The 21,850-nt window shown below is 47.0% G+C and overlaps 1 protein-coding gene across 1 annotated transcript in view; it reads left to right on the forward strand.

The window, feature by feature from the left end:
• The first annotated feature begins 10,634 nt into the window (after positions 1–10,634).
• The window catches only part of pde1a (phosphodiesterase 1A, calmodulin-dependent), a 32,458-nt gene continuing 21,242 nt past the window's right edge, over positions 10,635–21,850 (forward strand). Inside the window, exon 1 of the mRNA XM_030112149.1 lies at positions 10,635–11,107. Within this exon, the coding sequence (XP_029968009.1) occupies positions 10,635–11,107 (473 nt within the window). The remainder of the gene's footprint in view (positions 11,108–21,850) is intronic.

Raw genomic sequence — 21,850 nt, forward strand, 5'->3', positions numbered from 1 at the left:
AGATATTTATCTTTTGTCATCCCTCCATTAAATAATCATGATTAATGTGATTAACTCTGACAGCTCTACTTAGAAGAAAACATGCAGAAAAATCATCAAACCATACTTTAAAAACGCTGACTGTGTCACAACTAACAAAAAAACAATCCTCAGCCTATCTCCGGAATTCATTCAAAAGAAAGCTTCCCTTTCTTTCCCCTCCACCAGGTGAGTCTTCACAGCTGGTTAAAGCCGCCCGGGAGCCGCAGAATGCAGTCAGGAATGGGTGCAGCAGCATCAGGCGGCGAGTCCACCGCTCATCCAACCTCTGTGCCTTCAAACGCCACAAGATCTGGTAAGAAGTGTGTTTCAGCTGCTGGTCAGCATCACCTTTAGTGGACAAGAAATGGAGCTTCCACTTCTCATTTTCAGTTCTTCAGAAATACGAGGCAGAATTTGTGGAAAGTTGGTTCGCTTTGGTCCGGTTCTGGCAGCGTTGGCTGGTACTGTAGAAGATGCTACAGGAAAACAAAGGCAATTGGTCGAGTGACCTTGAGATATTTGGTGTAAAACTCAGGCCTCATTTACAAGACAAGCTTTCAAGTGAAAATGTCTGTTTCCATGGAAACATCAGAAACTCTGAAAAATGATGCAGATTCATGTTGGGCCACCAGTTGGTGCTGTTGGATGTTTCTCTGATAAAACCTCACAGTCAGAGGCAGAGAATAATACACCATAACCGTTAACAACGGGAGAACACCGAGAACAGTACTCCATAAACATTAACAATGGGAGGACGTGGACATTCGAGTGGACAGACGATGAACTGGGTGCTGTTATGGACCGTCAACTATAAAACCACCAATCTGTCACGGTGAAACCAAAAGCAGACTGCAGCCATTCACACTTTATTCAGGCAGACAATCCAAAAGGGGGATCCAAGATGGAGTCAAGGTCCAGGCAGAGTCCAATCGTCCAGATCAGTCAGGCTGACTCTCTGATCATACAGAAAACATAGACGGAACATTAGACCCCCTAACCGATCAGATGACCCTGACCCTGACCCTAACCCTGACCCCAACCCAGACGGACAGGAGAGACAAGAGCAAACACACCGGCGAGGGGGAGGAGCCGAGACACGAAAGGTCAACTGGATAACAGGAAGAGTTAGGTGAGAGACGAGAGACGAGGGAAGCAGGGAGGGACACGGACAGGGTCGTGTGGACTGGGAGTCATGCCACTCTGCAGGCAGCCATGTTTGTTACTGCAATTCAGCTTTATTTATAAAGTGCCAATCACAGCATAGTCATCTCTAGACACTTCAACAGAAAAAAACCCAACAGATCTACATGAGCAAGGATAAGTGACTGTGGAAAGGAAGAACCCTGCAGAACCAGGCTCAGAGGAGGAGAACCCTGCAGAACCAGGCTCAGAGGTGGCGGCTTTCTGCTGTTCCAGTTGGGATGAGGGGACAGAAAGAGAAGGAGATAGGACAGACAAGAACATTTCTTGTATCTACATACATTTCATGTATAAACAGAGAGTTCAGACTAGAAGAGAAACAATGGTCCATGGTCATGACATGTAGTTATGAAACATTGCATGCAAGAAAGGAGAGAATTGAGGCAGAACTGGGAGCCAGTTCCACATGGTAGGAGACCGGGGTTAAAGGGCAACTCTGGTTTTTTTGACACCTGAACCTTATTTATAGGTGTGTGCATGCTCATACTCTACTCATAGGGGCTTTTGAACTGCTCTCAGTCTGGCCCGTCACCCAGGACCTGTTTGCCATGGGAGACCCTACTAGGGGACATAAAGCCCCCCAACAGTAGAGTAGAGTAGAAAAAGAACAAAGGTAGTTACGTCGCCCAATATGGCGCAGCCGAGGCCCCATCCTGGAGCCAGGCCTGGGGTTGGGGCTCGTAAGCCCACGGGGCCCGGCCGGACTCAGCCCGAAGGGGCGACGTGGGCCTGACCTCTGGGCTCACCACCCACCGAGGGAACCGTAGGGGCCGGGTGCAATGTGGATTGAGTGGTAGCCGACGGCAGGGTGCCCGGCGACCTGATCCCTGGATACAGAGACTAGCCCTAGGGACATGGAATGTCACCTCATTGAGGGGAAAGGAGCTCGAGCTTGTGAGGGAGGTTGAGAGGTACCGGCTAGATATAGTCGGGCTCACATCTACACATAGCCGGGGCTCTGGAACCCAATCTCTTGAGAAGGACTGGACTCTCCACTTTTCTGGCGTTGCCCGCGGTGAGAGGCAGCGGGCTGGTGTGGCTTTGCTTATAGCCCCACAGCTCAGCCACCATGTGTTGGAGTTCACCCCAGTGAACAAGAGGGTCGCATCCCTGCGCCTTTGGGTCGGGGACAGGTGCCTCACTGTTGTTTCGGCTTACGGGCTGAACAGCAGTGCAGAGTACCCGGCCTTCTTGGAGTCCATGGGAGAGGTGCTGGACAGTGCTCCGACTGGGGACTCCATTGTTCTACTGGGGGACTTCAACGCTCATGTGGGCAGCGACAGTGGGACCTGGAAGGGGGTGATTGGATCGCACGGCCTCCCTGATCTGAACCCGAGTGTTGTTTTGTTATTGGACTTCTGTGCTAGTCACAGTCTGTCCATAACAAACACCATGTTCGAGCACAGGGGTGTCCATAAGTGCACTTGGCACCAGGACACCCTAGGTCGGAGGTCGATGATCGACTTTGTTGTCGTGTCATCTGACCTCTGATCTTGTGTCTTGGACACTCGGGTGAAGAGAGGGGCAGAGCTGTCGACCGATCACCACCTGGTGGTGAGTTGGCGGAGGAGGAAACCGGACAGACTTGGCAGACCCAAACGAGTTGTGAGGGTCTGCTGGGAACGTCTGGTGGAACCCTCTGTCAGCAGGGTTTTCAACTCCCACCTCCAGGAGAGCTTCGCTCATGTCCCGAGGGAGACTGGGGACATTGAGTCCGAGTGGACCATGTTCTCCACCTCTATTGTCGAAGCAGCTGCCCGGAGCTGTGGTCGTAAGTTCTCCGGTGCCTGTCGTGGCGGCAACCCCCAAACCCGGTGGTGGACACCGGAAGTAAGGCCTGCCGTCAAGCTGAAGAAGGAGTCCTATCGAGCCTTGTTGGCTCATGGGACTCCAGAAGCAGCTGACAGGTATCGGCAGGCCAAGCGAACTGCAGCCCGAGTGGTCGTGGAGGCAAAAACTCGGGACTGGGAGGAGTTTGGGGAGGCCATGCAGGAGGACTAGCGGTCGGCCTCGAAGAAATTCTGGCAAACCGTCCGGCACCTCAGGAGGGGAAAGCAGGTCTCCACTAACACTGTTTATAGTGGAGGTGGGGAGCTGCTGACCTCAACTGGGGATATTGTTGGACGGTGGAAGGAATACTCCGAGGAACTCCTCAATCCCGTCTCCACATCTTCCGTAGAGGAAGCAGAGGCTGAGGTCTCAGAGGTGGACTCGTCCATCACCCAAGCTGAAGTTACCGAGGTGGATGGTAAGCTCCTCGGTGGCAAGGCACCGGGGGTGGACGAGATTCGTCCCAAGTACCTTAAGGCTTTGAATGTGTAGGGACTGTCTTGGTTGACAAGTCTGTGCAACATCGCGTGGTGGTCGGGGACAGTGCCTCTGGGTTGGCAGACCGGGGTGGTGGTCCCCCTGTTTAAAAAGGGGGGCCGGAGGGTGTGCTCCAACTATAGGGGGATCACACTCCTCAGCCTCCCCGGGAAAGTCTATGCCAGGGTACTGGAGAGGAGGATCCAACCGATAGTCGAACCTCGGATTCTGAAGGAACAATGCGGTTTCCGTCCTGGTCGTGGAACACTGGACCAGCTCTATACCCTCCATAGGGTGCTCGAGGGCTCATGGGAGTTTGCCCAACCAGTCCACATGTGTTTTGTGGATTTGGAGAAGGCATTCGACCACGTCCCTCGTGGTGTCTTGTGGGGGGTGCTCCGAGAATACGGAGTCCGGGGTCCCTTGTTAAGGGCCGTCCGGCCTAGGAGTCTGGTCCGCATCACCGGCAGTAAGTCGGACCTGTTCCCGGTGCATGTTGGACTCCGGCAGGGCTGCCCTTTGTCACCGGTTCTGGTCATAATCAGCGTTAACTCATAAAAATGTTGCATGTAGCGCCTCCTCCAGGTTGACAGTCCTTCAAAGCAGGAAGTCGACCTTTCCATCTTTTCCTTAGAATTGTCGATTGAGTTGTATTACTTTTTTTGCAAGATATCATGCGCATTGTTCGTAGTGTGTGTGTGTGTGTGTGTGTGTGTGTGTGTGTGTGTGTGTGTGTGTGTGTGGTTTCATTACAGACCCCCCATTGCACCAACTCCTGGCCTAGCATGCCAACTACATCATGTTTCTGCCGTTTCTGTGGAAACAGGCGTCATTTTCGCAATGTTGCCGTGGAAATGGGAAACTTTCCTGAAATGATCATGCAGAAAAGGAGGTTCTTACTGCTTTTGATTTGCAAATGTGCACATCACAGCCATTTGAACGTATTGGATGAATGTTCTAATAGTTTAACAGCCGTTTGATTAACTATTTTTGTCATCTTTATTTATTTGTTGTGTTTTTGTATTTTTGGCGGCGGGGCTTATTTTCCGAAGCCTGCTGAACGTTAGCATGTCCTGGAACATTGTGTTAGGACTCCTGTGGGTGTTTTCATATCTGATGCCTGAATGGATTCTCAGTGTTCCAATAGGCATGTTCAGGTGTGACAAAACTAAAAAAAAAAAAAGAATGGCTGTGCTTCAAAAACTGTTTTTTGTTTTGTTTTGTTTTTTTTTTTCAATCGTCGTAACAAGCTCCATCCATTCTCATCACTGGGACGTTTGTGGCATCCGGCCACAGGAAAGGCAGCTTGGACCTGTTTGGTTCACTGTGTAGTGGTGAATATGGCGAATGTGCGGAGCGCCACATGTTTCACGCTGGATTAGAAACGACAGGCTGACTCTGTACAAACAGCCATTGTGTCGTCTGAATGCACAGATCTCTGTGGGTGAATGAACTCTGATTGGATGAATTCTCAGTGCAGCTGAGCTCTCCGTCGTTTACGAGCACATGTGCAGGAATACGAGCAGATTACCTCCCTGGGAGGGAACGATGTTCCTTCAACAAATGTACCGAACAGTGAAATTGAGCCCTCGGTCAAGTGGTGCAAAATGACCCAAATCAGGCCCGACAAGACCACGAAGCATTGCTCAGACCTTTTCAACCATCAGTGCTGTTAATTTAAGGTGCACTTCGTATACCTGCTTGGGTCTGATATTTCCAGGTTTAGTAGGTTTGAAATCCTGCATGTGAGTCTTTTGTCTCTTTGGTTCGTTTCCCCCAAATACATGTGTTGTCTTTAAGAAACTGTTCATGTATTTATGCAGCAGCAAACTGAATCTGTGATCAAGAAGGATGTGATTCATGGTGCAACTTAATTTTTAACACTTTACGGAACAAGTCAGCAGATCGGGTTTCTTATCATCCTTTTCTTCGAAAAAGACCATAACAGTTCAGTAACATTCCCAGAACAGCCATGTTTCTGATAAAAACACATTCAATGAGAATTTCATTCAGTTCAGAGACTTCTGGTAAGTTTCACACTTTCCATCAGAGTTAGTTACAAATAAATAACTTAGTTTTTTAAGATTCACTCATAATATCAAAAGTAAAAAACTCATGAAGTGTTGTTAAACAATAACTGAGAGTTTAAATGCCGAAAGATTTCAGTGAGTGTCTGATGAAAGGTTACACTAAGAAGCTGCATCCAGAGCTGCTTAATCAGTGTTTCTGAACAAGTCCAAGAGGGTGATGGATAATGGATGGATGTATTGGTGGATGGAGAGATTCTACTCTAATAGGATGGATGGATGCGTGGCTGAACTTCAATAAGGTGGATGGATGGATGGATGGATGGATGGATGGATTAATGGATGGATTCTACTGTAATTGGATGGATGGAAGGACTCCAATACGGTGGATGGATAGATTGATGGGTGTATGGATGGTGGATGGACTCCAAGAGGATGGATCGACTGATGGATGGATGGATGAATGAATGAATGAATGAATGACCACCATCCCTCTGGGTTATGACAGTCAAGACTCTGGATAAAAATGAATCTCGATGAAGCACTAAAGATGAAGAAGCGCTCCAGGTGTTGGTTGAGTGAACAGCAGCCCCGGGCCGGGCTCCTGGACTGTGGACGGGGTATAACTCAAGCCAGGAGCCAGGATGAAGGAGGCCTGGAGCCCGGCCCGGGACCTGGCGGAGGGATCGTATCTCTGGAGGAGGCTGTGGGGAACAGTGCTGTCTGCAGCTCTCTGCTGCTTCGCCGCCATGTGGACAGAAGATGGAGAGAAGGTGGGGTGTAGTGTGACTGCTCCACGCCTCAGACCGTCAGTCCAGCTGACGGAGACGCTGCCTGGGTGGGAGCAGATGTTGTTGTGAGGGCTCGCTGTGTTTCTCAGCATTGATGGGGCTTTTCCAGATGTGTGAGCTGCCCACGTCATGGACACTTATGTAACTGCGTCCCGTCAGAGACGCAGGCTTTTGAACTGCGAGTGGGACGGTCCTTTTCCTCCTCGCTTGATTCAGCTTCACGTTGTATTGAGTGAACTGTGTTCACGTACAGTGGTTCACGGAAGCCTTTCTGAGCCCATGCAGTGGTTTTCAGTCCAGCAACTTCTCTGTTTTTAATGCATTACTGCCTGAGAAGAAGAAAATCACCTGCATCCATCACCGGTCTTCAGTCTTTAAATTTTACAGCAACAAACATTATTCTGAATTTGTTTTCCAGCTTCCAGATTTTGTATTTTCCCATTTTCACTTCTGAGTGACTCTTTAAAATAACAAAATACAATTCTTGGGATATTTTCTTGACCATGTTTTTCCGTTCTTTTCATTTCCTCGTCCCAAAACCTCCTCCTTCCCGTGAAATCCAAAAGAGTTGATAAAAGAGGAAAACCGGTCACAGTGTTTGATACGTATGTTTTTATGGTCTTTTCGAGGGAAAAAGATGAAATTAAAAGTAGGCGACAGGAACATCCTGGAATGTGAACTGACGACCACGGCTCCAGAAAAACACCAGCAGCGAGTCTCTGCAGAATCAAACGTGGTTTGAAAGTTTCTCTGGATTCTCTGATCTCCTCCAAAATCTTGACATTGACAGACGTGTGTGTGTGTGTGTGTGTGTGTGATAAATTTGTTTCGTGACCAGGGAGACAGCGAAGACGTCTCCAAGGCCTGCTGGAGGGCAAGGTCTGCTGGAGGGCTAGGAGACTGAATAACCTGAGTGGAGTTCATCCATGAGTTATTATCAATGTAAAGAATCTTCACCAATTAACCAGAATTTATGAACCAAAATAAAATTCCAGCACCGCTGTGGATTCCTCATTGAACTGCAGTCTGTCTAATTTTATGAGCATAAATGTCAGTGATGTTATATTCTGGATAACAGACGTTTCACAGATTTGACTCCTCGTCCGTCTTTCTTGGAGTTTGGATCGTACTGTATTTCTGTGCAGATCAGGGTTTTGGTCACACTTGCAGAATCTGTTGATGCAGAGTCAAATACAGTTAATTCAGCCTCAGTCTGTGGTTTTATATAATTTACAAAACTAATTCACATGTTTGATAATCTGAAATAAAACAAGCAGAAAAGGAAGAAAGAAAAGGTTGTTTTCAAACACATAAACCCAGCAGATGTTTTCTGTCGTCACTCTTTAATCCTGACATCAGGATCGTTCACTGGCAGGAGATGAAGCTGTGGCTGGTTTCATACATTAGGAGCTTCGTTTCATGACGATCGTTTCCACGCAGCGTCAGTTGCTCCAAGACTCCATTTCTGAATAGTTTCCCAAACGAACGCGACACTGCAGCCAACACGCTCCTGAAGATTCACTCATTTCAGCCAAATCCCAGACATTTTAGCTCATCGTTTGAATTTCAAGTTGAGTTATTCTCCTGCTGAGTGAAGAAAAATGAGTTCCCTCTTTGTAAACATCTAATAATAATATCTAATTAGCTCAAATGGATCTTTATGAGCTGTAAAATTGCTTCACTGTAGAGACTTTTCCATTTCCACAACGTTTACTTGTTGTCCTGTTGCTCAAATAGTTTTATCTTTTTAGGGGAAAACAAAGAGAATCGAAGAACCAATAGTTTGATAACTTGTCAATAGTGTAACAGGATATTTTAGCTCTCATCGACATGAATGAATGAATGAATGAATGAATGAATGAATGAATGAATGAAGGCATTTATTTCGAGACACAAAAGTAACATAAAAAAAAAAAATATATATATATATAGATACTGTACAATTCCAATATGTTTGGTGAACAAAAACAACATTGTACAAAATAGTATAAATAAAAAACATAAGAGAAAAAAGGAAAAAAAGAAAAAAAATGGACATTTCTTGGATGCATCTCGAAAAGGAGTGGGAAGAAGACGACTTATTAATTCCCACCCCGAGTCATCCTATACATCTCTAGTTAGTTACAGTGAATGAATTCAGTGCATTTAGAGTAGACATATATTATGGTGATAGATGTAGCAATCCCAAGTGATGGAACATCAGGAAAAAGGAGCAGAGAAGCTGGAGAAATACCAAGGGTTGAGGGAAGTGATAGAGAGAGTGTGAGGCGTGAAGGCAACAGTGATACCAGTAGTGATCGGGACACTGGGAGCAGGAACCCCCAAGCTGGGAGGATGGCTCCAGCAGATACAGGAACAACATCTGAGAGCTCTGTTCAAAAGAGCACAATCCTAGGAACAGCTAAGACCCTGCAGAACCCTCCAGCTCCAGGACTCTGGTAGAGGACCCGAGTTTGAAGGAGACAGACACAATACCGCCGGGGTGGCGAGAACACAGTTTTTTTTTTTTATATTTATACATATACATATATAAATTTTAATTCAACATTAACATTTGAACATAACATTTTATCAGTGATGTAGTCATTTTTTTTAAGTAAAGAGCATCACTTTTTTATTTTTATTGCACTAAAACTAAAACTGTGATCTTAAAGCGCTTTACAGAGAAAACAACACTTTCACATCAGCAAGTAGTGGAAAGAAAAACATGTTTTAACAGGAACAAACCTGCAGAACCAGACTCAGAGGAGACTTTCTGCAGAACCAGACCCAGAGGAGACTTACTTTGAAGCAAACAGACGTAAATCCACTCACTGTAAACGTCATGCGATTATTTCAGCGTGTCAGATCTTGAGTAAATTGTAAACTGTAACGACACATCAACATGACGGCACCTCTGAGAAATAAAAACTGGTTTTTGTACAGATTGCTGATCAAAAATATTTATAGTGATGGAATAGTAATCGTATTGATTCATTGAGTATTCGTGTGACGAAGCCACTGCTGTCAGCTGATTGTGTCACATCTCAGATATGTTGATTTTTTTCTTTTTTTTTTTTTTTTTAAACTATTGGCAGGTTATTGCTCTGTTGGCAGTATTAAAATCAGAATGGGCTAAATTTTTTACATTACTGGCTATTATTACATCAGTCGTTGTTCCAGGAATCCTATTGGGAAATTGGCCTTTGGGAACCACTTCTGAACCCAGATTTCAATCCCAGCCTTTTCATTCTAGTGTTTCTGTGGATTTTATTTAATAAAAAGAACAACAAGAACAACAAACAACTCCTTTTTATATTGAATTGGAGTTCTGTTATTGATTGATTCTGAACATGATCTACATTTGGCAGCGGTGTTAGAGTGGGCGACCTCATCAGAAACGTTCCCTCGGGGCTCTAATCTGTCTAATCCGTCCATCTCTTTGATTTGGTGGCTGTAATGAAGCGCTGCGCCTGACGGGGGCGCTCCGCACACTGCTAATGGCTGCGCGGTGGAGCCTCTTGAGTGGAGAGGATCTGTGACTCTCATTTTCAGGAACATTACATCATCATGGTCTAAAGACCACACACACACACACACACACACACACACACACACACACATACACAGGCTTGTGTTGGGCGCAGCGTGCGAGCGTAAAGTTATGTGTGTTTGAATTGGGGAGAAGAAGACGAGGAGGAAGAGGAGGGAGGTCTGTCAGCTGCAGGATTCCATCACTCTTGGCAACCGTTGTTGAGTTACCACGGAAACGCTCTCCTTTGTCCTCCTCCATCACTCCTCTCTCTCTCTCTCTCTCTCTCTCTCTCTCTCTCTCTCTCACTCCATCCCGTCTCTGCTGGTTGAGCAGGATGGTTTCAGCTGCCGCAGTGTCGGCGCGCAGAGCCCAGCTCGGAGTCAGCTGAGTTCTCTGTTTTGGTTTCCACTTTCCTCTGACCTTTAACCCCTGCGCTTCCCCTCACGGATCGGACCGGACGCCGCGGCTCGCGATTGGCCGGGCCCGCCTGGTGACATCACAGGAAGTTGGATGAAGTTTGGTGGAACTCGAGTGCTCCCGGGCTGCGATTGATGTTTTCACGACTCCGTCGTCCTGAGAGACGTCCGGACTCCAACAACTCTGCTCCGTGAGCGCTTCCACCGCCGGCCGAGCCAGATGAACGAGGAGGTGGAGGAGCCGTGGCTGCAGGAGGAGGAGGAGGAGGAGGAGGTGCAGCAACAGGAGGGAGACAAGGTGCGGCTGCAGGAAGAGGCTGCTCTGCAGCAGTGTGAGATGCAACAGGAGGTCGAGGAGATGCATGAAGGAGGGGAGCTGCAGCAGCCGCAGGAGCAGGAGGAGGTGCAGCAACAGGAGAGCGTGCACCAGGAAGAGGAGGAGGTGCAGCAACAGGAGAGCGTGCACCAGGAAGAGGAGGAGGTGCAGCAACAGTTTGATGAGGTGCTAAACGGAGATGAGGTGCAGGAGCTGCAGGAGAAGGAAGAGGAGGAGGAGGAGGGGTTGAGAGCTGAGGAGATGCATCGGGAAGAGGAGGTGCAGCGATGTGAGGTGGAGGAGGAGGAGCAGCAGCAGGAGGAGGAGGAGGAGGAGGAGGAGGAGATGCCACAGACTGAGGACGAGCAGACGGAGGTGCAGCAGCAGACTGAGCAGCAGCAGCAGAGACAGAAGGAGGAGCAGGAGGAGGCGCAACAGACGGAGGAGACACAGGACTTCGAAGACGCTCTGGAGCAGAACCAAAACAACCAGGTCCTGATCCGACTGAGAGGAATGTGAGTAAACACACACACACACACACACACACACACACACACACACACACACACACACACACACACACACACACTCACACACACACACACACACACCGATGTTTCACACGATGATGTAATAGCTGCGATGATGAGAGGTGATCATGTTGTGTGATGGACAGAAAACGAGCAAGCGTGTGTGTGTGTGTGTGTGTGTGTGTGTGTGTGTGTGTGTGTGTGTGAGAGAGAGAGAGAGAGCCATCTGATGTTTTCTCGCTGCAGAAACGGCATCGCCGCATCTGTGTGAATTTGAGGCTACGGCAGCAGAATTGAGAAAAAAAAAGAGAAAAGAAACAGAGAGAGAGAGAGAGAGAGAGAGAGAGAGAGAGAGAGAGAGAAATCAAGCGTGCTTTTTTTGTTCTTCATTGTTGCCATGGTTACGGCAGAGCGTTGCGATGCAGCAAAACTCTCTTCAAAGACGAATGAAGGGATCGGCAGCGAGACGGAGGGAACGACAGGGATGAAAAGGAGGAGAAGACAAACGTGTCTGATTTAACGTCCCGTCGATGCTTCAGTTCGGCAGCTTCACCTCCGCTCCTGCCGTTTCCCGTTTCCTCCCCATCACAGCGTTTCCGACGTGATTCCGTCCACCAGTGAGGCGGACGCCGATGGGACTCTGACACGCAGTCAGCAGCCGTGCCTTCATGACCGCTGTCAGCTCGATAACCAATCCCGTCTCCATCATGAGTCCTGCTGGGCAGGAAGTGAAGATTTGATCCTCAGAGTTGATGTCCACAGCAGAAAAATGGACAAGTGTGAGGGTTTGAGTCAGTCTGACAACAGCTGAGTCAGAGCATCTTCAGACGTGCTGAGGTGGTGAGGTCTTGGTTTCAAATGGTTCATGTCTGTTAGAAGGGGAAGAGATGATGGACGCCGTGACCCCTGACCCGCCAGACGAGCTCCTGGAGTTCAGATAGGAAACTCAGAGCAGCAGAGCTGCAGTGTGTGACCTCTGTCCACCACCAGGGAGCTTCAACCACTGACCTGAACTGGTTTTTGGTTTGGAGTCACATTTTCCAGATCATGGTCTTGACTGGGACTTGAGTCCTGAAGGTTTTGGTCTTGTCTTGGTCTTTCCGAAGCTCTGACCTTGATATTGACTTGGACTTGACTTTTCCTTGCTCCTCAAATCTTGGTCCTCCTAAAGCCTTGGTCTTGTCCTGGTTTCTTTAAATGTTGGTCTTGACTCTTTAAGGTCTTGGTTTAGTCTTGGCCTTGATTCTTCAGAGGCTTGCTCTTGTCTTGGAAATCAAGTTCTTGTCTGGGTCTTGTGATGCTCTGGTCTTGGTCTTGACTCAGTATAGACCCCAAAAATCTTGGTCTTATCTTTATCTTGGGTTCTTAAAGTCTTGGTTTTGGCTCCTTGAAGTTTTGTTACTTGTTGGTCATGTGGTACGCTGGTCTGGGTCTGAACTCGGTCTTAGCTCCTTAAAGTTGTGTTCTTGCCTCTTTAAAGTCTTGGTCTTGGGATGTTCTGGTCTTGGTCTTGACTCTGTCCTGGGTTAGGTGGTCTTGATGATATCATTAGGTGTGTGAGCTTGGCTTTCCTGGGGAACACCAAGGTGCAATATGGGAAGAGGGTCAGCTGGTGCAGCGGCGTGAGGCTTGGGGAAATGCTCACCGTGTTTCTGAGAGATGCTCCACCTCTTAAAGTACTGCTACAGACCATGTCCACAGATTCATGTGAACATTTTTCACTGTTTCGTGTCTTTCAGCAGCCAGACATTTAGCTAGCGTCCTTCAGGAGTGGACACGTGTTTCATTGGCCTTCAGCGTCCTCAGATTCCAAGCTAGCTGCTACAAGTCACCTCCAGACGTGGATTCATGTCTGGGTTCTACTTTAAGACCCACCGAGACCATATTAGGCAGGCGGTCATAATGTTCTGGCTGATCACGTGTGTATTATAGCTCAGAGGCACACACCTTTCCTCATCCTAATTTCAATCATTTTAAGGTTACAATAATAATGTCTCAATAATGAAAGAATTATTGAGTATTTGACGCTAAATTTAAATAAACTGTGAAAGTAGAAATCCAGCCTTCAAATATCTGAACTTAAATGTTGTCCTCTGGTTTGTCTCCTTAGGATTGTTCCTGTTTTTAGTCTCATGAATAATTGTTGTTCTTTTGGATCTTATCATTTTGCTCCAGCATTTTGAACCCTAGTCATGAATTATACATTATATAAATTAAAAAAAAAGAAAAATAAAGATGAAGCGGAGGCTTGCCGTGTTCCAGTCGTATGACTCTTTGCTCTAATGAGTCTCAAATGAGGGTTTTTTTCTTCATTAGGTCCCTGCAGAGCTTTATGGCGACTCTTTTCATTAGATTTGTGTGTTGGAGCAGGAAACTGCAGGAAACATGCTGGAGTGCAGCTCACCCACAGCTGGGTCGGGGAACTGTCTTTCAGTCGCTCTGAGGAGGAAAGAGGCAGGTTCTCCTCCTTTAACTGAACAGAAAGAGAACATGCTTGGACTGTGTGAGAACCCCCGTGTATGCACATGCAGGACACGCAAACATGTACTGCTCTGCTGAGCCTCTTCGTTTCTTCAGTTTGCTCCGTCTGAGGCTCTACATGAGGCTCTACTCACAGGGGTTGGAGGATTTGGTCCAAAGTTAAGTAGAAAAGACTGTGGTTGTCAAAAATATGGATCTTTACACTTTTCCACCTCCCCGAGACCGAGTCAAGACCAAGACCAAAGCAGAACAAGACCAAGACAAGACCAAGACTTAAACTAGAATCCCAAGACCATCATGTTAAGGGCCAAAGACCACGACCAGAGTCTGCCAAGAGCAAGACTAGTCCAAGACTTTAAGGGGCCAAGACTCAGTCAACCAAGACCAAGACTAGACTAAGAGTTTCAGCAGCCAGGAACTAAGCCAAGACCATGAAAATGTAGTCCTGAGACCAGCCAACCTTCAGAGCTGCAGAAAGTGAAGCAGATGCGGTTACAGAGTGGAGAGGTGTTTGGGGAGTCTTGGTTGTGGTGTGCTTGCTCTTCTTCGGCTTTCAGACGGCAGTCAAACGTCTTCATCGCCTCCCAGGTTTTCTCCACAGCACAGCGTCTGCCTCCATTACGGTGAATCTATTAAAGTCAGCGCCGCTTTCAGCCTACAACAAGCTGCTGTGACAGCTCTTTGTTTCTGACAGGTCCCCATTTAAACTGAACCATGTTGAAGTGTGATGTCTCCTGTGTTTACAGCCGCTCTTTAATGTCAATCTGTTCAGCTGCGACAAAGACAAACCTGCAGTCCTTGGGGGCGGCGCCCTGCATGTTTTCGGTCTCTCTCGGTTGTAACAGCTGATTGCAGTGATCGGCCGCTGATTGGGCTTTTTTACAAGCTTGAGGACGACATCAACATGAGATTCAGGTGTGTTGAAGCAGAGAAACTGAAGCAACGTGCAGGGTGCCGGCCCATTTCGGAGTCAGTTATTCAGTTAGACGAAACTTTATCTGCAGATCACTACACAGGCCAAAGAAAACCAGTAATGAAACATTTTCTCGGATTTGGAAACTGTCTCGTGCTCCTGGAATCTTCTGATTTTGTGTAACATAAGAGTGGATGTGTTTTTATGTTTTGTCAAACTGGTGATCGGACAGAAGTTCTACAGCTCCTGTTTTTAAAGGCAAAGGGAAATCTAGATAATTGTAGTGGCTAATTCAACGACACGGGGCTGAACTCAGTGACGCAGCGATTCAGACAAGTTGAAAACTGATATCCAGGGTTTTTCCGCTTAAAATGACCTTGATGCTAACATGACCCGGGGCAGGAATGAGGGACGAGGACCAGGATGTTTAAGCTAAAGATGCATTTATGAGCTAACATGAAAGTCTTTGCCAGTTTATAACAGCCACGTGTTTTAATGTGTGCAGTAATGCAGTGCAGTGAGAGAATCTAAATGACTGTGACTGGTTTGTGCGTGTGTGTGTGTGTGTGTGTGTGTTTTGCATCGTGGATAATGCCGTCCTCACAGGAGGAAGAATAAACAGAGGGGAGAAACAGACCTCTGGTTGTGCTGCATTGATTTTTGCTTCATATTTTTCTGACCTGTCCCCAGTGACGATCCGGAGCCTCCAGCCTTTTGGCAGCAGTTTGTGTTTGTTCCTTTCCTGTTTCAACATGACAGTGCCCTCCTCCACATGAAAAACGAGCCAGGCGTCCCCTCGCTGTCAGGCCTCACCGATTCAACACCTGGGCCGAACACTGAGAGCTCGTCCTCGATGAGCTGCCTTCATTTCTCTCCCGGTCACACATCCTTTGATTTATTAGCGAAAGCTTTGTCTTCATGGTCACTTTACTCCCGATCAGAAGGAATTCTTTCAGTTTGAGAGATCAGATTGTTCCATTTACATGAACGCTGAATAGAGTAATCAGACTGATGTGCAGGTTCAACAAAATCATCCCATTCAATCAGTGGATCTATCCCATAATGCTTTGCACTCTGGGGTTTGGGGCTTTTCCCCAGAGACCTGTCAGGATTAACGGTAGGTTTGTTCCCTCCAGGTAGCTTCTCATGAACTTGATCTAATGAGTCCTTTTTGTGAATCTTATGTCCACTGAGAGTTTTAACCTTTTTTTTTAAATTTTGAGAGCAACTAACATCACATGGCAGCTCTGGACAGAAAGCTTAGAGACTGGGGACTGATCCCGTGTGCCGTTTACATGGATTCTGATCAGATCAGGAGTAGTTCTGTTCTTAAGACAGTCTTGGCTGCTCTCGTCTTGGTCTTGACTTGATCTCAGGCTCTTAAAGGTTTCGGCTGGGCCGACACCAAAAGGTTTTCACAGTCTCAAAACTGAACATCTTTTGGAATCTAGACTGGAGTCTCAGTGCCCTCCCTGCCTCTCCATCGTTTAGTTTAAGCTTGTAATCTGAGCTGTTTCATCGTTTCCTCGTCTTGGCTTTGCGATAATACCAAACATGTTTGGTATTGAGTCTTTGTGAAATCTCCGTCTGAGACTGGGCCGTGACTAAAAACTCTAAACACTTGTCTTTAGAAGTGAGCTGATCATTTTCCAGGAGTCTTTTCAGAGTCGCCTGATGTTTGGGTGGCAGTCGCTTTGAGACGTTCTGGTCTTGCTGTTGAGTCGGTCTTGAATAAGGTGGTTTTGACTACAGCACTGATCTTACACAGAGCTGCACCACCTGATCCGATCCATCTCCTTTTCACTGGTCGGATAGGATCTGATCAGGTTCATGTGTCTTTAACGTTGCATCTGTTGGAGTCAATCCCTGCTAAGTTTGGGTTGAAAGCAGGTTCCAGCCTGGACTGGTCACCTGCCCGTCACTGTACAGGCGGAGACACTGATCCAGGACACCTATAGGCCATTTACAGTCATGGATTAGTCTAATAAGCTTGTTTTGAGATTGTGGGAGAAACTGGAGTCCCCTCAGAAAACCCAAATATCAACAGATGGAGCATGAAAACTCATCAGTCATTCTAAAGACCTAGAATCTAACGCAGGTCTTTTTGCTGTGTGGCGAGAATTCCACCCAGTAAACAACCAGATCAACTGTCCAAGTAGAGGAACCCAGAAACGAGTCTGTGTGAATCCATTTCCGCTGTATTTGGCTGCACTGCATCGCAGTGACCACGAACAGGTGGCGATTCTGCAGATTGACCAGCTCATTAGCTGAATTTTGAACGTCAATAAATCCGGTGATAAAACCCGATGAGGGAGGTTTGGATTGTCTGTTTTTTTTTTGTTTTTTTTTTTTTTTCTGTGATGCACTTCTGTTGTTTGCCAAGTGAAGAAAAAAACAAAAGCATAAAAACAGTTGTTGTGCAAGGAGATCTGGGAGAAACACACATGGCTGGACTGCTGGGCGGCCAACTGGTGTCTTCTGTTTCTGATGTGCTAAAAATCAGTGGTGGGAATATCCAGTTTTACATGTGCTGCCTCAGTAACTTTGATCCCGTTTGGTTCAAATATCTGGAAAATGGTTCGAAACACCATAAAGAACAACAGGCTTTTCCCATGATTCAGCTTTAACTCCACATTTTGAGTAACTCAAACTACAGAAACCAAAAGCAAAAACACTGACACATTAGTCACTGCCTCTGTCGGACACTAGGTGGCAGTGTTGCCGTCGATCCCCACTCATTTAGCACGCCTGGTTTGCGAGCATTATCGGAATGGAAAACATTGCACTATAAAGTTAATGAATCAATATAAGAAAATGAATCAATGTAAAGTTTGTAAATAAGAGTTGTGGCGAGCCAGCTGAGGAAACGCCTCCCCACAGTGACAGCAGCGTCAGGTTTACTCCTCCTTTTAAACACTGAACAGAGGGAATAATAAACCTTGCAAAATGCGTTCAATCACATTGTCACTTTTCGTGATTTTGGTGATGTCCACTGATCCATATTCATGAAGGCAAACACGCTGAAATGCAGTCATCATTTCTGCCAGTTTTTTGAATGCAAAAGTCAAGATTAGAACTTTCAATTCAAAATTCATGGCCGGACATTTAATTGAGCTTCATGTGTGTGATGCAAATCCCACTGGAATCCTCTCCACAATTGTTTGAAAAAAGAAAAAAAAAAACCCATGAAATCGTCCAAGAACAAGCGTAGGTGACAGTGGAGAAAACAAAAGTAGCTTTCAACAGGCAGAAGCCTCCAGCAGAGCCAGACTCAGGGGTGGAGAACGTCTGCCTCCATCAGGTTTGGAGCAACAATCAAATGAAAGAGTGCAGGACGATTCCCATTAAAGTCGCACGCTGCGGTCGATACCGCTTGGCAACCCTCGCGACTCTTCTTAACAGGCGCTGCTTGCTGTACAGCATCTTGTATTAGTAAGTAACTGGCAGCAGAGCAAAAACAATCGCGGAGAAAAAAAGCACAGAAGTGTACCAGCAGAAGTTGGTGTGTTGGTTGAAAGGGCTGACGCCAAGACAAGTGTTCAGTTTTTGCCAGATCCTGTAATAAACATTGGCAAGTGAGCGCGTTCGCTGTCAGCAGTGATTCAATGAGAGAGAAACACTGGAGGTGTCAGAGATAAAGATTCAACACGCTCGTGCTCGTCGAGTAACCTGAAAAGACTGAAGCGGGGGGGTCAGAGGAACTCCGTGATTGGGGGTGAACGCTGTCCAAGGTTTGTTTTATCAGAGGAGCCGTCTGCTCGGCGAGAAAAGAAAGTGTTAGTATCCCGGCTGAGCTCTTTATTACCATCCGACTGGTGAGTAAATGAACTGTTTGAGGTATGCAAACACGGGTCCCTGTGTGTGCAGAAGCTGTGAGCGCCCGAGGCCACTCCCGTGTGAAAAAAGCGGGATAATCGGCCGGCGCCTCTGAGCTCCGCCGCTGTCGGCAGCCTCTGACCTGCCAACCTGTGAGGCCAAGCTGAAAAGAGAATAGCCAAACAGGAGCAGGCGTCAGCTCTGCAGGAGTAAACAGGGAGAGAGGAGTCAACTGACGGAGGCACAAAGTCTGTCTGGACTGAAATATCTGAATTAGCCTTGAAGACTACCTTCAGGATCACCAAGAGGTTTCTAAAAGTCAGAGAGACAGAGTGTGGTAGATTATGGTCGGTTTACCTCTGAAATGGAGCCATAATAAGCAGCTTCATTGGTAATTCACCGTGAAGCATTCTTTTCAAGACCTTCGAAGAAGCATCCAACCATCTGCTTCCCATCTTTTCCCATTGAAGGCCCGATGTGCTGGACTGTAAACGCACAGACGGATAAAACCTGTCTGGGTTCTGGGTTCTTTACACCAGTGTTTCAGGTGAAAACGCTTCGTTTTTACATCTTGGATTCAGAAACGATTCATAAAGACAAGAAACAAAACGTCTTAAAAACGATTTCAGTACTGAGCACCTGCAGAACAACTATTTACGACCTCTGTCTCTTGGTCTTGACTCGGTCTCGGTTCCTCACAGTCCCGTCTTGATCTTGGGACGCTGTGGTCTTGGTCCAGACCTGGTCCCGGTCGGGTGGTCTTGACGACCCTCATCGCTGGTCGCTGCGGTTCCTGTGGAGGCGGGGCTGGTGTTGGCCTGGCCGCGCTGCGGCAGGTATTTGTATGAACGGCACAGCCGAGCTGTGATATCCCTCCTGCCATCCGTGACCTTGCCAACTTCTGTCCTCCGTGAATTATGGGACGCCGTCCTGTTCTTTAATGAGAAAAGCTTAGCGACAAAGCCTCCCGTGTTAACATTCATTCCACCTGCAGGCGAGCGGCGCCGGCGGCTGCAATTACAACTTTTCCTGAATGTTAATTGGTAATTTGAGTGTACGGCGTCGGCGGTTCACCTGCCAAGTTTCACTCCAATTAATGAAAGTGCAGCGTCCATACAGCTTTACCCACAAATAAATCTCACACACGGAAAGACGATCCGCTCGGCTCCTCTGTCCCCTCGTCACATCGTGTGTGTGTGTGTGTGTGTGTGTGTGTGTGTGTTTGGTGATTGTGGCTTGAGCCACTAAGTGCCTTCTTGTGGCTTTATTTTTATCTGGATTGGTCGAATTAATTCTCCCTGACAGATGAAAACCTCAGATGAACCCGAGATCAACACACAGCAAAGGTCTGCGCTGTTTGGAGGGAAAACAAATAAGTGTAGAGGTTTTCTTTTTTTTTGTCATCCTCCCTAGTTTCCGTGGTAACGGCAGAGCATTTTGATGCAGCAAACTCTCCTCCGAGGAGCGAGGCAGAAAGAGAATAGCACAGCTTCTTCTTTATTTCTTCATTTTTTATACATACCGTGCAGCAAATTTGAGCAATTTCTTTTTTTTTTTCCTTCTTTTTTTTGTTAAATTACTATTTTCATTGGTTAGATTTTGGTAAGATGTAACACTTGGAGAGAAATCCTATACAAAGTGAAGCAGAAAGATGGAAAATAGGCTCCAGAGAGGTAATCAAACGGGTTCTTGAAGCGTAAAATTGAGCAGAAATCAGCCGCAGAGGTTGAGTTACTCCAGGAAAATAAAAGCTGAAGACGCCCTGGAATAAAAAACCCTCCACACACATTCTAGTCCCTCATCCAGATGTCAAAGATCAGGATTTTCTACATCAGATATCCTCCAGTCTGATGACTCACCTGTGGTTTTGGGGCGTGGCCTCGTCCTTCAGCCAATAAGAATCTCTGCTTGAAATTGGAGAGAAAATCAGAGTTTCAGTGACTCTGAGCGCTGTTGTCGTGTAAATGATGCCCCAAAACGCTGCTCAAGTTTTCTTGGCTCCAGGCTGAGCAACAACTGATGGCTCAACAGCGTGGATCAGTCGTTTGACTAAAAAGCAGCTGACAGATGAATGGATTATGTTCAGCTGAAGGCGGAGGAGCAGCTCATGACTGAATCCTGCAACACAGCAATGGATCGGAGTAACGGCAGATAAACTAAATCAGCTTTTTAAAACCTTTGTTATAGATAAAGCGGACGTTTCCATGCTGCAGCAGGAACTGATTAGATTTATGGAGTAACTTTAAGAACGATACACTGGAATGCTAACAGTTTATACATGAATAATTTATAAGAACATGATTATTTTCATCATAATTTAAATGAGTTTCACCATAAATCATCAAATTTTCTGTTATTTCTTAATTTCTTCTGTAAAAAATTAAATATGTGCCTCTGAAAAACAATCCTTTTTAGTAGAAATCTGTAGATTGATGTAATTGAGATAACACTCGGCAGGTTTTTACGTCGCAGTAGTGCGTCCAGTCTCTTCAAAATGTGTCAAAATGAGCAGAATAGGAGCTCAGAGCGTGAGGACGGTTTATTAAAGACCGACTTTTCATATCCGCGCTCGTTGTTCCGCTGCAGAATCAAACCGGGAGCCATCAAACGGCGTGCCGGATCAGACTCCGGAGCCCAGAGACACTGCAGGGGTTGCTTTATTATCAAACTGCTCCGTCTTTATCGGCGGTTCAGCTGTTTCTTCAGGTCAGGACGCCGGGCCTGCACGTGGGCGCTTCAGATGGCGTTAACCATTAAAACCAGAAAGCACTAAACGCACCCCGCGGCGCCGCGGCGCAAACAGAGCTGGATAAATCACATTTCAGGCTCGGTGGCAAAAAGAGGTGAGGATGAACGAAGAGGAGGAGGAGACGGAGGGAAGTTGATGAGGAAACATGCAGATTTCCTCCTGGAGAAGTCATGACTCATTCTGCACAAACCGCCGCGTCCGTCCTCACCTGTCGCCGCCGCCGCCGCCGCTCCACCAGAAAAGACAAAAAAAAAAAAAACTCACAATGCAGGAAGAGGAAGCCGCGGCAATTCAGCCCACGCAGGCCGGCGTGCAATTACCATCCGACCATGAAATAACAGGTTCCCGCCGTCGCTTTTCAGAGCCGAGACGTGTCGCAGCCGTGATTAGCTGTTGGGGTCACATTCGACAGCTGCCGCCGGCTAATTTGGGACCAAATGAGGCGTTGAGATAACTGTGGTTTACTGGTGGGGTTGATGTCTGCGGTAAAGACCGACTCCGCCGGGGACTTTCAGCTCCTCGTCCTCCGATACGTCGCTCCCTGCAGTTTATCAGAGGAATAACCGCAGATGTCCTGATCCGCTCGCCGCCGCCCCGTCCTCGTTTCAACCTGATGAAGCAGGAGTGATGAAGCTGTGACCCTTCACTTCGCTCCAGATTGGATTAGCACGTTTAATGAACTAGAAAAATATGGAAATTACCATTAAGTCTCGTTACTACAACCATTTCTTCTTTAATCAACCCTCTAACTCCTCGGCCCTGACTGGAA

This window comes from Salarias fasciatus, chromosome 16 (assembly GCF_902148845.1).
Source record: "Salarias fasciatus chromosome 16, fSalaFa1.1, whole genome shotgun sequence".
Lineage (NCBI taxonomy): Eukaryota > Metazoa > Chordata > Actinopteri > Blenniiformes > Blenniidae > Salarias > Salarias fasciatus.